General features: G+C 48.6%; 1 protein-coding gene across 3 annotated transcripts in view; it reads left to right on the plus strand.

The window, feature by feature from the left end:
* Window positions 1-479: 479 nt before the first annotated feature.
* The window catches only part of Pcsk7 (proprotein convertase subtilisin/kexin type 7), a 25815-nt gene continuing 9083 nt past the window's right edge, over window positions 480-17211 (plus strand). The window contains exons 1-12 of one of the 3 annotated variants that reach the window (XM_005347244.3): window positions 480-547; window positions 2018-2140; window positions 2631-3110; window positions 3649-3783; window positions 4393-4558; window positions 6491-6581; window positions 7932-7986; window positions 8438-8576; window positions 9272-9372; window positions 11763-11930; window positions 12416-12523; window positions 12978-13080. In XM_005347244.3, the coding sequence (XP_005347301.1) occupies window positions 2643-3110; window positions 3649-3783; window positions 4393-4558; window positions 6491-6581; window positions 7932-7986; window positions 8438-8576; window positions 9272-9372; window positions 11763-11930; window positions 12416-12523; window positions 12978-13080 (1534 nt within the window). In that variant the 5' untranslated portion in view covers window positions 480-547; window positions 2018-2140; window positions 2631-2642. The other 2 variants (XM_026779234.1, XM_026779235.1) reach the window with 2 other exon arrangements.

Consider the following 17211-nt stretch of genomic DNA (forward strand, 5'->3'; position numbering starts at 1 on the left):
CCGCGGAGTGCGCGCCGCCGGCGACGGCGCCCTCTGGCGGCCCACACGAGCAACGCCCGGACCGCGGGGCCGCCGCCGGAGAACCCTGAGACACAGAGGAGCCTGAGGGGGCGCGGGCCAGAGACTGCGACCCGGTGGAGGCGGAAGCCGCTCTGAGGAGGTTACGGGGAAGAGTCAAGGCCATGGCTGTCCGAGGGAGAAGAGGAGAGCCGCGAGGGGTGTTTAGAGGTCGGAACCGAGACGGTCCTTTCAGAGGACGCCATGAAGGACGAAGGCCCTCTGGTGGAGGGGTCTTGTGGCGAAGGACTGGAGGACGCGGGGCGCCGAAGCCCGCACAGCCCGCACGGGCTTGCGACGGAAGCGGTCGGCGGGCGTCGGCCAAGCGCCCGGTACTCGGCTCGCGGCGGGGCGAAAGGTCGCAGGCCCAGCCGCTGATTGGCTGCGGCGCCAGGCGGAAGTGATGTTGCTGTCAGTGGCTCCGGCTCCCGGGAAGCCGCGAGTTTCCGCAGGGAGGCGGCGGCGGAGGAGGAGGAGGAGGCTGCTGCGGGTGAGTTGGAGAGTAGGTGTAGCGGGCTGGATCTCGGAAATCCGGGTGGCCCTGGACTGGAGCGGTCGGCACGTGCGGAGGAGGAGCTGCGCCGAGGGCACCTTGGGACCTGCCGTGCTCTTCCCCAACGGGACGGGGCCTCTGGGTCTGAGGTTCCGGGTAGCACAGGTCCTGATGAGAGAGGGGCGCATTGCACAGAGCAACCGAGGCCGCTGGGAGGGGCCGCCAGTGGAACCCATGTTCTCTGCTTGCCCTGGTTCCTTTGAGCAAGGTGAAGGGGCTTGAAGGGCAGTGGTTAAAGAGCAGAATCTTGAACCGGGGAGATGTCCTTCTTCCTTGATAACTAAATGCTGTTTTGATGGGCCTAGTAGTTGAGGAATGGGGGGGGGGTCTGCTCTCGGAACCCTGAAGCCCGAGGATAAGGGCTGCTATCCCCTTGGGCAACAGGAAAAGCTCGGGTTCTCTTGCAGAAATCTGGGGTGGAACCTCCAGAGACTGTAGGAGCTTGCCAGGGTGAGTGGCTGCTCTCTAAGCAGACTCTGGATTTACCTCTGTGAAGACCGGGGAAGACACCTAGCTATCCTGGGACAGTCGGAGGGGCGGGAGGGATGTAAGAGGGAATTGCCCTGGAAAGCAAGGGCATGGTGGCCCTCACATGTAATCACAGCAGTAGAGAGGTAGAAGCAAGAGGACCGTGAGTTCTCAACTGTTTATATAAAGAAAGTTAAAAAGTGGAAACAGAAATCAAGGGAAAGGGATGAGTTACATTAATGGGAACTTTTGGGAGCGGAGTGCTTAATGGCATAACTTCTCTCCCTTTCTCCCTTTCCAAGGAGTCTTTGGTAAGACAGAGTACGTTTTCTAGAGTGTTTTAAGCTGGCCCCATCCGAGTGTGTGTATGGGTACTAAGACTGCTCCAGGGAGGGCTCAGTAAGCAGTAGTGGCTTCTGCAGGAGCTCAGGAGCCCACATGAGCCTTGTCCCTTTCCCCCACAATGGCCACAGTTGCTTGCTGGTTCTGATTTGGCGGTTCTCTGGGTGCCCTCAGTGAAAAGCCGGCTTGCTGAGACAGGGACAGCTCTTAGTCCTTCCTGCCAGTCAGTCCCACTCTTGCAGTTACCCACATGCATGTACGCCTGCTAGTTTTATTCTCTGTTGTCTGCTTGATTTCCCTGCCTGAGTTGCTGTGGACTGTATTGCTAGTTGCCTGGTAATGGGGTGCTAGCCTTTAAGTCCTGCTGAGCTATTAGAGAAGCAAATGAGAAGAGAATGACACAATAGGTCAGGAAGTGGGGTACCTGGTTTTCGTGTTGATGGGGCCGTGTTGTGAGGGACCTCTTCCAGTCTATGACTAATTTTACATCCCTGAAATGAAGCTTAACATTGCCCACTGCTCTGTCCCGGCCTTCACTACAGCTCTTGCCTTGCTGGCTGTAGTGGGACACTTTCCCTCCATTCTTGGGGCCCACAGGTCTGCAGCTTTGTGTTCCCAGTCAGCACTGCTCACAGTAAAGGTGACACCTTTCCTCCAGTTTCACAAAATGAATGTCACATGGTTACCCAGACCAAGACCTAAACTTCACAGAGAGCCCAGGTAGGAATGGGGCCCCGCTGTGGGAGTCAGAAGTCAGCTTGGGAAAAGATTTATGTTGTCTCTAAATAAGGGGGAGATGGAGCTGGGTGTGGTGGCATATACCTGTAATCCCAGGCAGAGAGATTTGAGTCCATCCTGGTCTACATTCTGAGTTCCAGGACAACCAGAGCTACATGATAAGAGTCTGTCATAAAAGAGGGAGGTGGGGTCCTGATGCTGTCAGTCATGGGAGTGATGTGTACTTTGAATACCCTGAGTGAACTGCCTGAAACCCATGAGCACTTGGATGATGCAAGGCTATTGGGGCAGCAGGGATGGTCCTGTGCTGCAGAAGGTCATCCCCTGGGGTTAGCCCTGGCTCATACTCCAGCTTGGGGCTAACATTTTGATTAGTGACAAATGTAGTTGGTAACTGACAGACCATAGCTACCCTGTGATCTCTGCAGTTGCTGCCTCTTTCTTTGCTGATGTCCTGTCCCTTTGTCTGCAGCCTGCTGTTCTGATGCCGAAAGGGAGACAGAAAGTCCCACACTTGGATGCCCCCCTGGGCCTGCCCATCTGCCTCTGGCTGGAATTAGCTGGGCTCTTCTTTATGGTTCCCTGTGTCATGGGCCTGTCAGAAGCAGGTGGGCTTGACACCTTGGGTGCAGGGGGGCTAAGCTGGGCCGTACATCTGGACAGCCTTGAAGGAGAGAGGAAGGAAGAGAGTCTGATGCAACAGGCAGATGCTGTGGCCCAGGCAGCAGGGCTGGTGAATGCTGGGCGCATTGGAGAGCTCCAGGGGCACTACCTCTTTGTCCAGCCAGCTGGGCACAGGCAAGCCATGGAGGTGGAGGCCATGCGGCAGCAGGCAGAGGCTGTGTTAGCCAGGCATGAAGCTGTGCGCTGGCATTCAGAGCAGAGGCTGCTGAAGCGGGCTAAGCGCAGCATCCACTTCAATGATCCCAAGTATCCTCAGCAGTGGCACCTGGTAAGTACAGCTCAGATAGACAGGGTCTGCTCTAGTGTACTTGACTGAGGGGCATGTCTGTGGACTGAGAATAGAGTTTGCTCTCAGCCCATACCTTTGCTGTCTGCTGTGAAGAGCAGCGGAGTGCTGTGGGTGGGTGTGCTCGGCTCGTCTACCCGGGCTCCTATTCACCCTTCTGCTTTCTGTCCCTTTGGCGGAGCTGCTTCACCCTCTGTGCACCCCTGTAAAATGGAGCATGTAGCAGCGTGTATATGAAGCACTCAGAAAACTGCCTTACACATGGTAACTGCTAACCTTATTGTGTAATAATTACCACTTAGCTCTTTCACCCCAAGTTACCAACAAGTGATGTCAAACTATCTTGGATACCAAGGAATGGAGGGGCAGGACTCTTATGTGCCATTCTGTTAGTGCACTCTGTTCACCACTAACTTATTGGTCTATAGTCTTTGTTTGGCTCTTCCAAGGGAAGGGGTAGCTTTAACTTGTCCCTCTGGGCCAAGCTATGTGTCCCTGGATTTCTCGGTCTCTCCTACAGAATAATCGACGGAGCCCAGGCAGAGACATCAATGTGACAGGTGTGTGGGAGCGAAATGTAACTGGGCGAGGGGTGACAGTGGTGGTGGTGGACGATGGAGTGGAGCACACCGTCCAGGACATTGCGCCCAACTACGTGAGTGGCCTGGAATGACCCCCTGCTGCCACATTACTCCTTCTCTTTGGCATTACCTCCCTTTTGTTCCCTTTCCTTGAAAGTGCTGTGCCAAGCCAAACATCCTGGCTGGGAGGGGTGGAGGATGGATAGTGTTTTTTCACTCTCCTTTCTCAGTCAGCTTTCCAGACTGGCAGTTAAGGCCCACAAGGTGACTTTTAGTCTATAGCTAGAGCAATTCCAGGCAATACTTCCTGCTTCCTGTTGTTACCACTTCTTCCCTGGGGAGCAGGGAGTGGCCTTATAGGCTACTGCTTTCTCCTCAGAGGTTCTGAAAACTGACTAAGGTGTGTCTTTTAGAGAATCTGAGATCTCTTTTATCATGGGTTTCCCCCAAGCAGTGAACAGAGTCCTATACGGGCTAGAGGGCACTTTGCTAAAAGCCTTGGCCCCTCTCAGTTGTTCCCCAGTGTCCTTGGCTCCTATCTCTTAACCCTTGTTTGCTCAAGGTGATGGACTTGCTAACTCTGACTTGGAGGTGGAAATTCCTAGTTCCTGTTCTCTCTGACATTTAGAAACTGACCCATTCTAACCAGTAAGTGACCACTTGTTGGCCCTTCAATGTTTCAGAGCCCAGAGGGTAGCTATGACCTCAACTCCAATGACCCAGATCCTATGCCTCACCCTGATGCGGAGAATGGTAACCACCACGGGACCCGGTGTGCAGGAGAAATTGCAGCTGTGCCCAACAACAGCTTCTGTGCAGTGGGTGTGGCCTATGGGAGCCGAATAGCAGGTAACTCATGCTTCCCCTATCCTTGGAAAGCTCCTGGGACACTGGTCATTTTCTATCCTCTTCCCCATTCTGAAAACTTCTTTTTCCCATCCTCAACGTCTGTAGCCTACAGTAAGGAGTAAGAATGAGTTAATGAATTCATTGACTTCAGGGCCGTGGTATTTCTTTTTTTTTTTTTTTTTTTTTTTTTTTTTTTGGTTTTTCGAGACAGGGTTTCTCTGTGGTTTTGGAGCCTGTCCTGGAACTAGCTCTTGTAGACCAGGCTGGTCTCGAACTCACAGAGATTTGCCTGCCTCTGCCTCCCGAGTGCTGGGATTAAAGGCGTGCGCCACCACCGCCCGGCAGGGCCGTGGTATTTCTTTTTTTTTTTTTTTTTTTTTTTTGGTTTTTCGAGACAGGGTTTCTCTGTGGTTTTGGAGCCTGTCCTGGAACTAGCTCTTGTAGACCAGGCTGGTCTCGAACTCACAGAGATTTGCCTGCCTCTGCCTCCCGAGTGCTGGGATTAAAGGCGTGCGCCACCAACGCCCGGCCTAGGGCCGTGGTATTTCAAATGGGCTTTTTAGCAACAGTATTTATTTTACAGTATAAAACAGGTAAACTTGGAAATGCCCTGTTGTGGACTGGAGGTCCCAAGCTGCACCTGCTCAAGTCTCCTTCCTGTTTCTGATTATGGCCCGTATCACTGTAACAACTCCTTCAACCTGACTATGCTCTGCTAGTGTTTCTTGTTTTTGTGAAGTATTTCTCATCAATTTGCCTTCCACTACTCCACATTTATGGGGGCTGCTCTCCGAGTCCCACTTTCCAGTCTCCTGCTCTCCATTCTCTCAAGAGAGCCTAGTCTCCAGCTGGAGATAGTTCTATGGTTCTTTCCTCTCTCTGTCTTATGAATCAAGGAGGAAAGTATGAGCACTACCCCCTGAATCCTGATGAAAACCTGGGAACCTACAACCTCAACTGGCTGGCTGTAACCCTCATGCTCTCCAGCAGGGGGCCTCAGCACTCTGCAAATGAAACTACAGAAGAGGCCAGAAACCCTCAGGGTTCAAGCCCCTTCTTGAAATTTCCACTTGTCCTTACCTTGTCACCACAATGTGGCCAACTCCATTTTAGATGGGGATAGCAAAGGTAATGAGTGCTATTCACTTAATTCCTTTATTGTGTCAAGCACAAGCTAGGTGTTTCATGTGAAATGCCAATCTAAGGGGAAATATAGTGCTTCCCACCTCCTAGGATGATTAGATCTGAGTTCAAGCATGATAAGAAAAGACACCTTTGAAAGCTAGGCATGGTGGTATATACTTGTCTAGCCAAAATCCCAGAACTTGGCAAGTAGAGGCAGGAGGGTCAGGTTCATCCGCTGCTATGTATTAAGTTTAAGGTAAACATGCTTTCTGAGACCCTGTCTTTAAAAAAACAAAACATTTTTGAACTAATAATATGTATATATTGTGTAATGATCCATACTACAGAGAGGGGTTGATATGTAGCTCTGTGAAATGTCATGCAAGCATGAGGACCTGAGTTCAATCCCAGGCACCCATGTAAAAAGCTGAAAATGAGTGGGTACTTTTTTGATTCCAGTGCTGGAAGACAGAGACAGATGAATCCCTAGGTTCACTGGCCAGCCAGCCTAACTTAATTGGCAAGCCCTGGGTCTCAATAAGAGACCCTGTGTCAAAAACGAGGGTTTTGAAGAATGATACCTGAGCTAGACATTTTGCCTCCAAACACACGTATATACATATACATACCAAACATTCATACCCCCACACATGTTTAGCCATGAAACATGCACACACAAAAGTACAAAAAACATATAGAGGAAAGTAAGTCTTCCACATAGACCTCCCTACCACCTGGCAGCCCACTTGGAGAATATGTATTATTTCTAGTTTCTTAGTGAGGAGCTGGTGTCTCTTCAATGCCCAGGTATCCGAGTGCTGGATGGACCACTCACAGACAGTATGGAGGCTGTGGCATTCAACAAGCACTATCAGATCAATGACATCTACAGCTGCAGGTAAGGAGAGCTGCAGGTGAGAGGGTGAGAGCCTGGAGTGTATGGGACAGATCTTCAACAGAAGCTTAGCAAAGCAGGCTACCTGTGGTGTAGCAGGGGGTCCGTGCTTGGACTCAGCTAATAAGGCTGTTTTCCTCATTTATCTAGATCCCCAGCCTCGGTCCTCAGTGTTAAGCACTCGTCACTCTAGTAATCAGGTTGCCACATAGAATGCCCCAACATGCCTACATTGTCTAAACTCACAAGGCTCTTAGAAGAAAGTGGGCTGAACCTCAGTGCCTCCTTCAAAACTGCACATGAAGCTTTAGACTGTGGATCAAGTGGCTGGATAAGAGGAACTTAGGGTAGGAGCCCCCATTCTCACTGATGGAACCTATTCTTCCCCATAACTAATACCTTTCTTAAATTCTTAAGTTTTATTTATTATTAGTGGGAAGGGGTTACATGCCCATGCCATGGTCAGACAGAGGACTACTTTGTGTAGACAGTTTTCTCCTTCTACTTTTATATGGCTCCAGGGATCAAACTCAAGTCAGTAGACTTACACAGTAAGCACCTTTACTGCTGAGACATCTTATAGGCCGTACTCAGGAACCAAGAACTTGCCAGGCATGGTAACACATACCTTTAACACATCCAGCACTCAGGAGCAGAGGCAGGTGGATCTATGAATTTGAACCAGCCTGGTCTACATGAGTTCTAGGACAGCTAGGGCTGTATAGTCAGACCTTGCCTCAACAACAACCAAGGTGGGGCGGGAGGGGGGGACTTAGATCTGGAGAGACTGGTTGGTGACTAAGAACACTTAATGCTCTTGCAGAGGACCTAGTTGAGGTTCCCAGCACCCACATGGTGGTTCACAACCCTCTGTCACTCCAGTTTGAGGGTCTCTGATACCTGGCCTCCTCAGGCAGTCTGCAGATGTTGTACTTATACATACATTGTACATACACTCACACACATAAAATTTGATTAAAAAAAGGATTTAAAAGCATATGTAATTTGAACAACTCTAATCATCATCTACTACAACCTAGTAGTAGATGTGTAGATCACAGGAATGACCCTGCTCCTATTCCACTATGTATCTTCTGCTTCCTGGGACCTGAGAAAGAGAAGACAGGATAAAGTCATCCTAAATTGGGGAGATTTCTAAGTAAAAGAAGAACTTTTTACTTCCATTTTTCACTTTGGAAGAAAATGGACCCTTGACACCATGTGTCTTTTAATCATGGGGTTCCTTAGGAGAAGAGTAAAAGCTGCAGGCAGAAGACTGGTCTGGTAAAACAGGGAGACCCTAGCTGGGTAGCTCCAACTTGGTTCCACCCTTCCCTTTGCATATTTCAACAGCTGGGGCCCAGATGATGATGGGAAGACAGTGGAAGGTCCTCACCAGCTCGGAAAGGTAACTGAGGTGCATAGAGACTGGGAAACTTGATATCCTCTTCATTCAGTTCTAGAAGAAACACCAGTCAAACCCTCTTCCCACCTCACCCTCGTAGTGCCCAGATTGCACCATTTAGCATAGCTGTGCCATCCATCCTTTCAAGAAAGAGTGCCTTCCTCAGGATGGACCAGTGGAAGGGATGGAATGGTTTTCAGCTTGTTTCTCTCGAATCTCATTCTGGGTTTCTGCTCCTCGCCCCGCTCTGTCATCTGATAAGAAGAATATATTTGTCAAATACTCTAACTCTTAGCTTTCTCCCACCTTGTGTCTGTATCTAAATCCCCTTCCCCTTGCCCAATGCCCTTTCCATTTTCCTTTTCTAGAAGTGGGAGGAGAAGAGACCTGGTCCAATAGGTACAGGTCTTTTTATTAGCTCCTTGACTAATGGCCTGACACTTTTGTTCTTCAGGCTGCCTTACAACATGGAGTGATGGCTGGTCGCCAGGGCTTTGGGAGTATCTTTGTGGTTGCCAGCGGTAATGGGGGCCAGCACAATGACAACTGCAACTATGATGGCTATGCCAACTCCATCTACACTGTCACAATAGGTAGTGATCTAGAGACTGTGGGAATGGGGTCAGTGGGTGTTTTTTGCATCTCACTTCACTGTTTATCTAAATGTATAACCATGGTCATTTCTTGGAGGTCAGATAGGACTAACCTAGCTCCTGCAGACTCTCAGAACTTCTCTGAGACATGTTCAGCCATTCCCCAGAAATCACCCACCTGTCTCCACTACTATTAGGATGGGTTTGATCTCCTCTCTGGTCTCTTTCCATGGCCACTGGCTTCATGAAGCTGCTTCTGGCTACCCTTTAACCTGAATTAAGGACACTTGGCTTACACTCCCAATCATAGAGTTTGTCGTTCCATTTTTATTATTATTTCCTTATTTGACTTTGTACCTAGATCACGAGAGAGTCCTCACCGCTCTCCACCACTGCATACTACTTCCTTCCTACCCCTTCCATGATGTGGCCTTTTCCACATGTCTTTAATGTGACTTACAGTAGATCTTAGTAAATATTGAAAACAAATGACTAAGTACAGAGGCAGAAGGCCACTGATTTTGCCTGAAGCTGGTGGGAAGAGTGGTATGGTGCAAGAATTCCCTCTGCCAGTTGAGGCTGCCTGCCCACATGCAGATGAGGACTGGTCCTTCTTTCAACTCAGGGCAGACCATATGGTGCCAACCATAGGAGCCACTCCTTAAGTGAGCACCTATCTCACTTTTTCGTGCCAGGTGCTGTGGATGAGGAGGGACGGATGCCTTTCTATGCAGAGGAGTGTGCCTCCATGCTGGCAGTTACCTTCAGTGGTGGAGACAAGATGCTTCGGAGCATTGTGAGTGCTTTGGGGACCCTTCTTACAAGGTTTCTCTCTGGGATCTATGCAGTGGTGGTGGGGTGCTTGAAGACAAGGGCTCATCCTGTACCCAAGGCTGGCTTGGGACTCCTACTATAGTTCAGATTGGCCTTGAACTTACAAGCTATTTTCCTGATGTGGCCTCCCACATGTTGAGAGTACAGGTGTGATGCAATATACCTGGTAAAACATTTCTTTTTTCCCCTCTAACCTGTTCTTGAGATAGGGTCTCATATAACCTAGGCTCGCCTTGAATTCACTATGTATCTGAGAATGACCTTGAATTCCTGGTCCTTCTGCATTAAACTTTTTAAGGATCCATGTGGTAGAATTTGGACTTTTACTACTTTTTGTGGGCTGAGGTCATGGCACAGTGTTGTTCAGTCCCTTTATAAATCCTAACTACCTTGTTCCTCAGGAATAAAGGCAGTGCTTATCTCAGGGATGCGCAGCATAAGAAGTTGGAGCTAGCTTGTATCAGTGTGACCCCATCCTTCCCTAGAGCTCTGATTAAAGCCAGAGCCTGAGAATACACTTCTGTAGCCCACACAACCATTGAAGGACTCTGGGAGCTCTGCTGGGCTCTAGCCCAGCCTATATAAATCAGGCCTTCTAACCACAGTCCTAGAGCACCCTGTATGTTCTGTTGCCACTAACAGTGTCAAGTGAGAACAGAAGACTCCAGGCCAGAGCTGGGCAGGAGCCAGGTAGTTGTAAGCTTTTGCCAGTGTTCAGTTGGGAGGTCTCTGGGACCACTAGGAATTAAGCAGCTTCATCTTCACACAGAGTCAAGTTTATTTTCCAGAATGAAAAGTTTGTTGTGCCAGTAAATGACTTCTGGTCAACACAATGTTCCAAGGCTTTGTGCCAGATGACCCCCCCACCCCAGGGAGACCAGAGAAGGGAGCAGACAAAAGTGAAAAGCAAGATGCTTACGGGCAGCCTGCGGTTCTACTAGCCTGTGTTAGGAAGAACAGGAACTTATTCTGCTCTTTACCACCTGGTAGAGCTCTGGGACCTGCCCTCTCCTGCCCCCTGCAAGGGACCTAAGAAGGCTCTGTAGCAGAATCACTGTTGCTCAGCATGGCCTGGCTTTGCCCTCCCAACTCAATGCAGTTTCTCACCCTCACCCTCACCCCCACCCCCACCTTCCATCTGAACTATAATTTGTCTGTATTTGAAGAGTGACTTTATTCAGCCAAGTTCCCATCTTTGGAATGCCCTTGCTTTGGCAACCTCATGTTTGTGTGACCAGGCAACTGGATGGAGGGTAAGGGCCAGGGGAATAGGCTTCCCACATCTGGCTTCTTGCCCAGGGAGCTTCCCTAGCTTTTCCTAGTGCTGTGTGATGTTCTTGCCATTATGGGCAAGTTCACAGACTTCACATCTGTACTCTAGACTATCACTGTGGGGCTGTTTCCTTAACAGGAAAAAATCAATCTGCTCCCTGGCATCAACCAGACTTCCTTTCTCGTTAAGACTACAATTTGGCTTGTCTTTCCCTTCCTTTGAGAGTGCACAGTGTCTGGGTGAAAATTACATCTTTTGGCAGCTGTTTTAACAGCTGGGAAGGGGGCTGGGAATGCAAAGGCAGCTCTTGCAGGAGTTGGCATCCTGGTGTCTGACCCAGAAGAAAAGTTTGAAAGAAAAAAGTTCTAGCCTGTACTGGCTTTATGTGAGGGAGCAGGTTTAGCAGGGCTTGCTCAAATAAATGTTTGATGCGCTTTCATGATGGGGCATGAAAAGAACTTGATACCAAATAGATACTGTCTTTTCCAACTTCCATGTCTCGTCTGAGAAACATGAGTAGGAAAGAGGGGCTCACAGAAACCCAACCAAGACACCAACCAGAGCAGGAGAGCAGCTTGTCCTGAGGTTGGCCTATTGGCCAGTTGGCTAATAGTGCATGGCAGATAAGGCATGGTGATACTGAAACTGTAGCAAACTTCAAGTAAGGCTGCAATAATCTTCTTGGGGAACATGCTCTCACCAGTTACTGTCTCAGTTCCAGCTAGGACCCAGTTGCAGCTCTGGCTACTTCTTTGGCTAGCTGGGTTATGGATAGTTGGGTAGAGAATTTGGGAATGAAATGATAAAGAATTAGAGAAGCAAGAATCAGGAAACTCCTGTACCCATATCTCACATGCCTATCTCCTCTTCCTATATTTGTGCCTCTAAAGTCACTCTTCAGTTTCTGCCATCTCGAGATCCCAAAGGCCAGAGGACTAAGGGTCTCCTATGCCTGGCCCTCTGTGCATAAGGAAAGTTACAGCTCTTGAAAGGGCATGGCCACCTGTTTGGAGGACTGTCCTATCCTCCTTCTCTAGTGTCTAAGCCCTTCCCACTCCTTATCTTATTCCACTTTGCAGGTGACCACTGACTGGGACCTTCAGAAGGGCACTGGCTGCACAGAAGGCCACACAGGGACCTCTGCTGCAGCTCCTCTGGCAGCTGGCATGATAGCCCTCATGCTGCAGGTGCGGCCCTGCCTCACATGGCGGGACATCCAGCACATCATTGTCTTCACAGCTACCCAGGTTAGAGCTGGCAACTAGCTAGGAAGTGCACAGCCCACCCGATTCCAGGGTTTGACTGTCAGAAGACTCCAGGGTCAGAACATCTCAAATGTTGGGTGGGGTATATGAAACACTTTCTTGATGAGAAATGTACAGCGTGGGTGCAAGGACCATCAATATCACAGAGCAGAGCCCTCCCATCCCTCTTCTGCTCAGGCCATCTACCTAAGATGAGCTCTGGCAGGCCACTCTCACTTGGGAGCTGGTCCTCTCGGCTCCTTTTCAGGAAACAGGCCACTCAGGTAGTGAGATCGTGGGGCTTTGATCTTTTATCTCAGCTTTCTTCTTTCTTTTCTTTTCTTTTCTTTTTTTTTTTTTTTTTTTTGAGGAAATCTATTTATCCCCAGTCACCTCAGTGTGAAAGTCTGGACAGAATCTGTTGGCAGGCAGATAGAGAGAAGGGAGTCCGGCAATGTTAGAGATTCACTATACCTCTGTTCTTTCAGTATGAGGATCATCATGCAGACTGGCTCACCAATGAGGCTGGCTTCAGCCACAGCCATCAGCATGGTTTCGGCCTCCTCAATGCCTGGAGACTCGTCAATGCAGCCAAGGTGAACACGGCGTGGGCCAGCAGGGCACCCTGCAGAGAGAGACTAAGGGAGGGCTACCTGATGCCTAAACATTGCCTGGCATTTTACAGGCACTTGACCACTATAGCCCTCATCCTGGCTGATAACCATCTTATCAGTGAAAAACAGAAATTCCCAAGCTGCTGAAGTAGTGCTTGAATATTCCCAAGCTGCTGAAGTAGTGCTTGAATATAGTCAGGGAATCAGTAGTTCTGGTTCTCCCTTCCATTCTAGGATGCCATTTTCTCTGATTCCTTAACTTGGTGTTCTCAGGAGCATTTGGGGTACAGAAGGAACTTCGAGTGAAAGGGTAGGGTGACAGAAAAGCTAGAGAGTTAGATAGACCTTAAAGATCTTACGGAGGGTGGGTGTAAGAATGGAATTACAATATTACAGTAAGCTTTGTTTGTTAATTGCTGTCTCTTTCCTTGAATAGATCTGGACATCTGTCCCTTACTTAGCCTCCTATGTCAGCCCCGTGATAAAAGAAAATAAGGCTGTCCCTCGGTCCCCTCATTCCCTGGAGGTGCTATGGAATGGTAAGCCTTCAGCACAAGGGGTTAATCTTAGGTCCAAGGCTTGAAGCGGGTGATGGGGAAGCTATGCTAAACTCATCCTCCCTGCCCAGTTCTCCCCCTTCAGGAGCTGAGCTGCAGCCAAACCTGTGGAGTTTTCTTTGACCATTTTAGGGCATGTTGCTGCTTCTGAGTTGGCTGGCCCCCTGGCTGCTTAACAAGACCTTTCTCCTGAGTTCCTAATAGAAAGGAGCTGTGAGCAATGCTCTAGGAAGGCAGTGGGTAGAATGGGAGTGGGGCTCTGGGAGCCTCAGCAGGAGTTGAAAGAAGTGCCTTTGACTTTCATGCTAAGATCTTGCCAAACAGCCCTAGCCAGCCTGGTGGCCTGAGCACGAAGGAGAGGAATGTGAGACTTTGGTTCTCAAGTCCTCCAGAGAAAACCAGATGCAGTCTCTTAGGGATGAGACAGGCATAAGTATAGGACCCTTGGCTAGGGTTGCCTACTATCCTCTCTTACCCCATGACTTTCCTTTATAAGGTCCGTATGAAGGAGTAAAGGACATCTTCTAAGCCAGGGGGTGTGGTTGTATGTTGAACACAGAGGTGGAAACCCTTCCAAGAAAAACAGGAAGCTAGATGAAGATGTTTTGCTCAGTGACCCTCTGCCTGCATGGTGCTTATGCTAGAACCCAGTGCCTCATATACGCTAAACACATACTCTGTCATTAAGCTATACGCCAGCCTTTCTATGTTCACATTGCCCGGTTGTTCCTACCCTTAGCCTCATGGACCAATTTTTTTCCCTTGAGAAATTTTGACAAGCAGAGTTATTTGCTACTTTTTGTGAATATTGAGGTATGTTGTGCCTCACTTATGTCAACTCTGTCCTTATTTTTCCTGTGCCCCTTGAAAGTGCTCAAAACAGAGACATGGTGTCTAATAGAAGGAATGACCAAAGGAGGAGGGACCTTGGGTGGGAGGATAGGGCAGCTTCTTTCCATGGAGGCTTCAGTGAGAAAGGTCGAGTGCCTTTCTCCCTAAGCATATCCCATTCCTGCCAGTTTCCCTGTACATGGAGGGAGACCTAGGGCCTAGGGAACACATTTTTCAGTAAAAGGCATGCTGTCGCCGGGCGGTGGTGGCGCACGCCTTTAATCCCAGCACTCGGGAGGCAGAGGTAGGCGGATCTCTGTGAGTTCGAGACCAGCCTGGTCTACAAGAGCTAGTTCCAGGACAGGCTCCAAAACCACAGAGAAACCCTGTCTCGAAAAACAAACAAACAAACAAACAAAAAAAAAAAAGGGCATGCTGTCTTGGGAAGGGCAGAAAACATACCCAGGAATGTAGTTCTGGGAAGCCCCTGGCCCTCACACACTGTCTGTGGGATCATGAACCTTTTAACCTTTACTCCATCCAGGGCTGTTTCCTGCACTTGTATCAGATGACCAAGTAGACTTGGAGGGTCAGAGACCTCTCCAGCTGTGTCATCCTCTGCTTCTCATTATCCAGGGAATGTTGCCGCTTAAGTCTGACATCTTCAGTAGGTTAGAAGGCATCTGGCAATTGCTTGTTGGTCACTAGAACGTAGAAAGGATAGGTGTTCTGATAGAAAGATTGGGGTGTAGGGAAGTGAAGACAGCGGGATGCGGAAGAGGGAGGTAAAGATCCCGGAGTCTGACTAGTGGAGTCTTTTACTATGGTGGTAAGCAGACCCACCTGCCCACTCCGAAAGCCAGGAAAAGAGACTTCTTGCCCTGAATACATTCAATCCTCGATAGAACAAAACAGAGCAGGTGTAAGCCTGAAGACTGACTGGTGGTTGAAAAAGTGCAATTCACATGGTACTGAACTAAGCAAGTCAGCCACCAGCAGTCTAGACACCATCCCCTACCATCCGGGATGGTCCAGACACCTCATCCCTGACAGCCACAGATATAACAGCCCCATATATATCAGCCCCTTATATCTCTTTTAGCCAGAGATAGAACAGACCCTATTCCCTAGAACCAAGCCATAGTCTTCAAGCAAGATCAGGCTGACTCTAGGTCTGGGGCTGGAAGCAAACTTTTTGAGAGGCAGAGGGAAGCTGAGCATGATGATACCTATCTGTAATCCTAGCGCTAGTGTGTCAGAGGACAGGAGAATCACTGCAAGTTCAGCTTGGTTTATATAGTGAATTCCAGGCAAGCCAGGGCTGCAAAGAGAGACCCTACAATCCCAGAAAAAAAGGAGAATGGAGCCAGGCAGAAGGAGCTGAGCATCCAGACAGTAGCAGAAGAGGTGAAACAACCCTAAAGGGTTCAGAGCATTGTTAATAAGGACTTTTAGCCATAATGGAGATGTCCAGATTTGTGCAGCTATTGAGTCAGTTGGACATTTCAAATGTAGCTAGTGTGACCAAGGAACTGAACTCCTCCCCTCCCCAAGACAGGGTTTCTCTGTGTAACAGCCCTGACTGCCTGGGAACTCATTCTGTAGACCAGGCTGGACTCGAACTCACAAAGATTCACCTGCCTCTGCCTCCCGGATGCTGGGATTAAAGGCGTGCGCCACCACCGCCTGGCATATTACACAACTTCTTGACGTACCCCACCACCACCACTGTTTTCTCTCTCATCAGAGCTGCTGTGTTGTTTGACTTCAGCTCCTTCCTACACATGATTTCTCCATTTAAATCATATTCTGATCCCTCATGAAATAAGTAGAAAGGATAGAGATGTCATAGCTTCTACTAGATTATGGAAACAAACAGAGTTTGGTAATTTCTGGATAGAGGATGAACGGTTAAAATGGAAAAAAAGAAAAATAAAAAACTTGCCGAAGACAATAATATTAATATGTGATAATAGAGGATGACCATTTTCTTAGAGTTTCTAGTGCTGTTAAAACACTGATCAAGGCCAGGTAGTGGGGGCATACTCCTCTAATCCTAGCACTTGAGAGGCCAAGGCTGGCGGGTCTCTCTGAGTTTGAGGCCAGCCTGGTCTACAGAGCGAGTTCCAAGACAGGCTCTAAAGCTACATAGAGAAGCCCTGTCTCGAAAAACAAAAACAAACAGACAGACAAGACAAAACAAAACAAAAAAACACTGTGATGAAAGCAGTATGGGAAAGAAAGGGTTTATGTCAGCTTGTAGATTACACAATGGTTTGTGAAGGGAAGTCAGGGCAGAAATCTGGAAGAAACTGAAGCTGAGGCCACAGAAGAATACTGCTTAGGGCTTGCTCTGCATGGCTTGCTCAGCCTGGTTTCTTGTATAATTCATGACCACCTGTCCAAGGGTGTAACTACCCTCCTACATGGGCTGGACCCACCCACATCAATCATCAATCAAGAAAATATTCCATAGGACAATCTGGTGGGGACATTTTCTTAATTGAGGTTCCCTCTTCCCAGATGACTCTTTCTTGTGTCAAGTTAACCAAAAACAGACAAAAAAATGAAACCAGCTAGTGTTCAAAGTAGTTGTCAATTTTAGGCATTAATTTATTTAATTCTGCTAGAAATAACAGTTTACTCACATGCTCTACCACCCAGGTCCCTATCCACAGAATTAAAAGTCAGATGTATGCTATAGGCGTAGTGTGTGTGTGTGTGTGTGTGTGTGTGTACACTATATGCCTTTAATCCCGGCATTTAGGAGGCAAAGAATTCAGCCTAATCTATGTAGGAAGGTTCAAGACAGCCAGGACTACATAGAGAGACCTCGCTTCAAAAAACAAAGCCAGGCGGTGGTGGCACACGCCTTTAATCCCAGCACTCAGGAAGCAGAGGCAGATGGATCTCTATGAATTCAAGGCCAGGCTGGTCTACAAAGTGAGTTCTTGGACAGCTAGAGGTACAATAGTGAGACCCTGTCTCAAAAAAAAAAAAAAAAAAAAGATGTAAAGATCAGGGTGGGGATGAGATGGGAGCAAAAACCTGAATGTAGCATATCACTGTGTGTACCCATTTTGTATTGAACTCCTTTTGAAGTTCTGCTCTGTGATACTCCATAGCCACCCACCACTTCGGGGCTGTCCTCCACCTGTACAGTGAATATGCTCACCTGTAGATTCCCAGGTCACAGTGTGCTGCTCCCTTTCTACCAATCTATTGCATTAACATGTGCCATCTTAACTCCACTGTCACCTCCTTTTTTTTTTTTTTTTTTTT

The sequence above is a fragment of the Microtus ochrogaster genome, chromosome 5 (assembly GCF_000317375.1).
Source record: "Microtus ochrogaster isolate Prairie Vole_2 chromosome 5, MicOch1.0, whole genome shotgun sequence".
Classification (NCBI taxonomy): Eukaryota; Metazoa; Chordata; class Mammalia; order Rodentia; family Cricetidae; genus Microtus; species Microtus ochrogaster.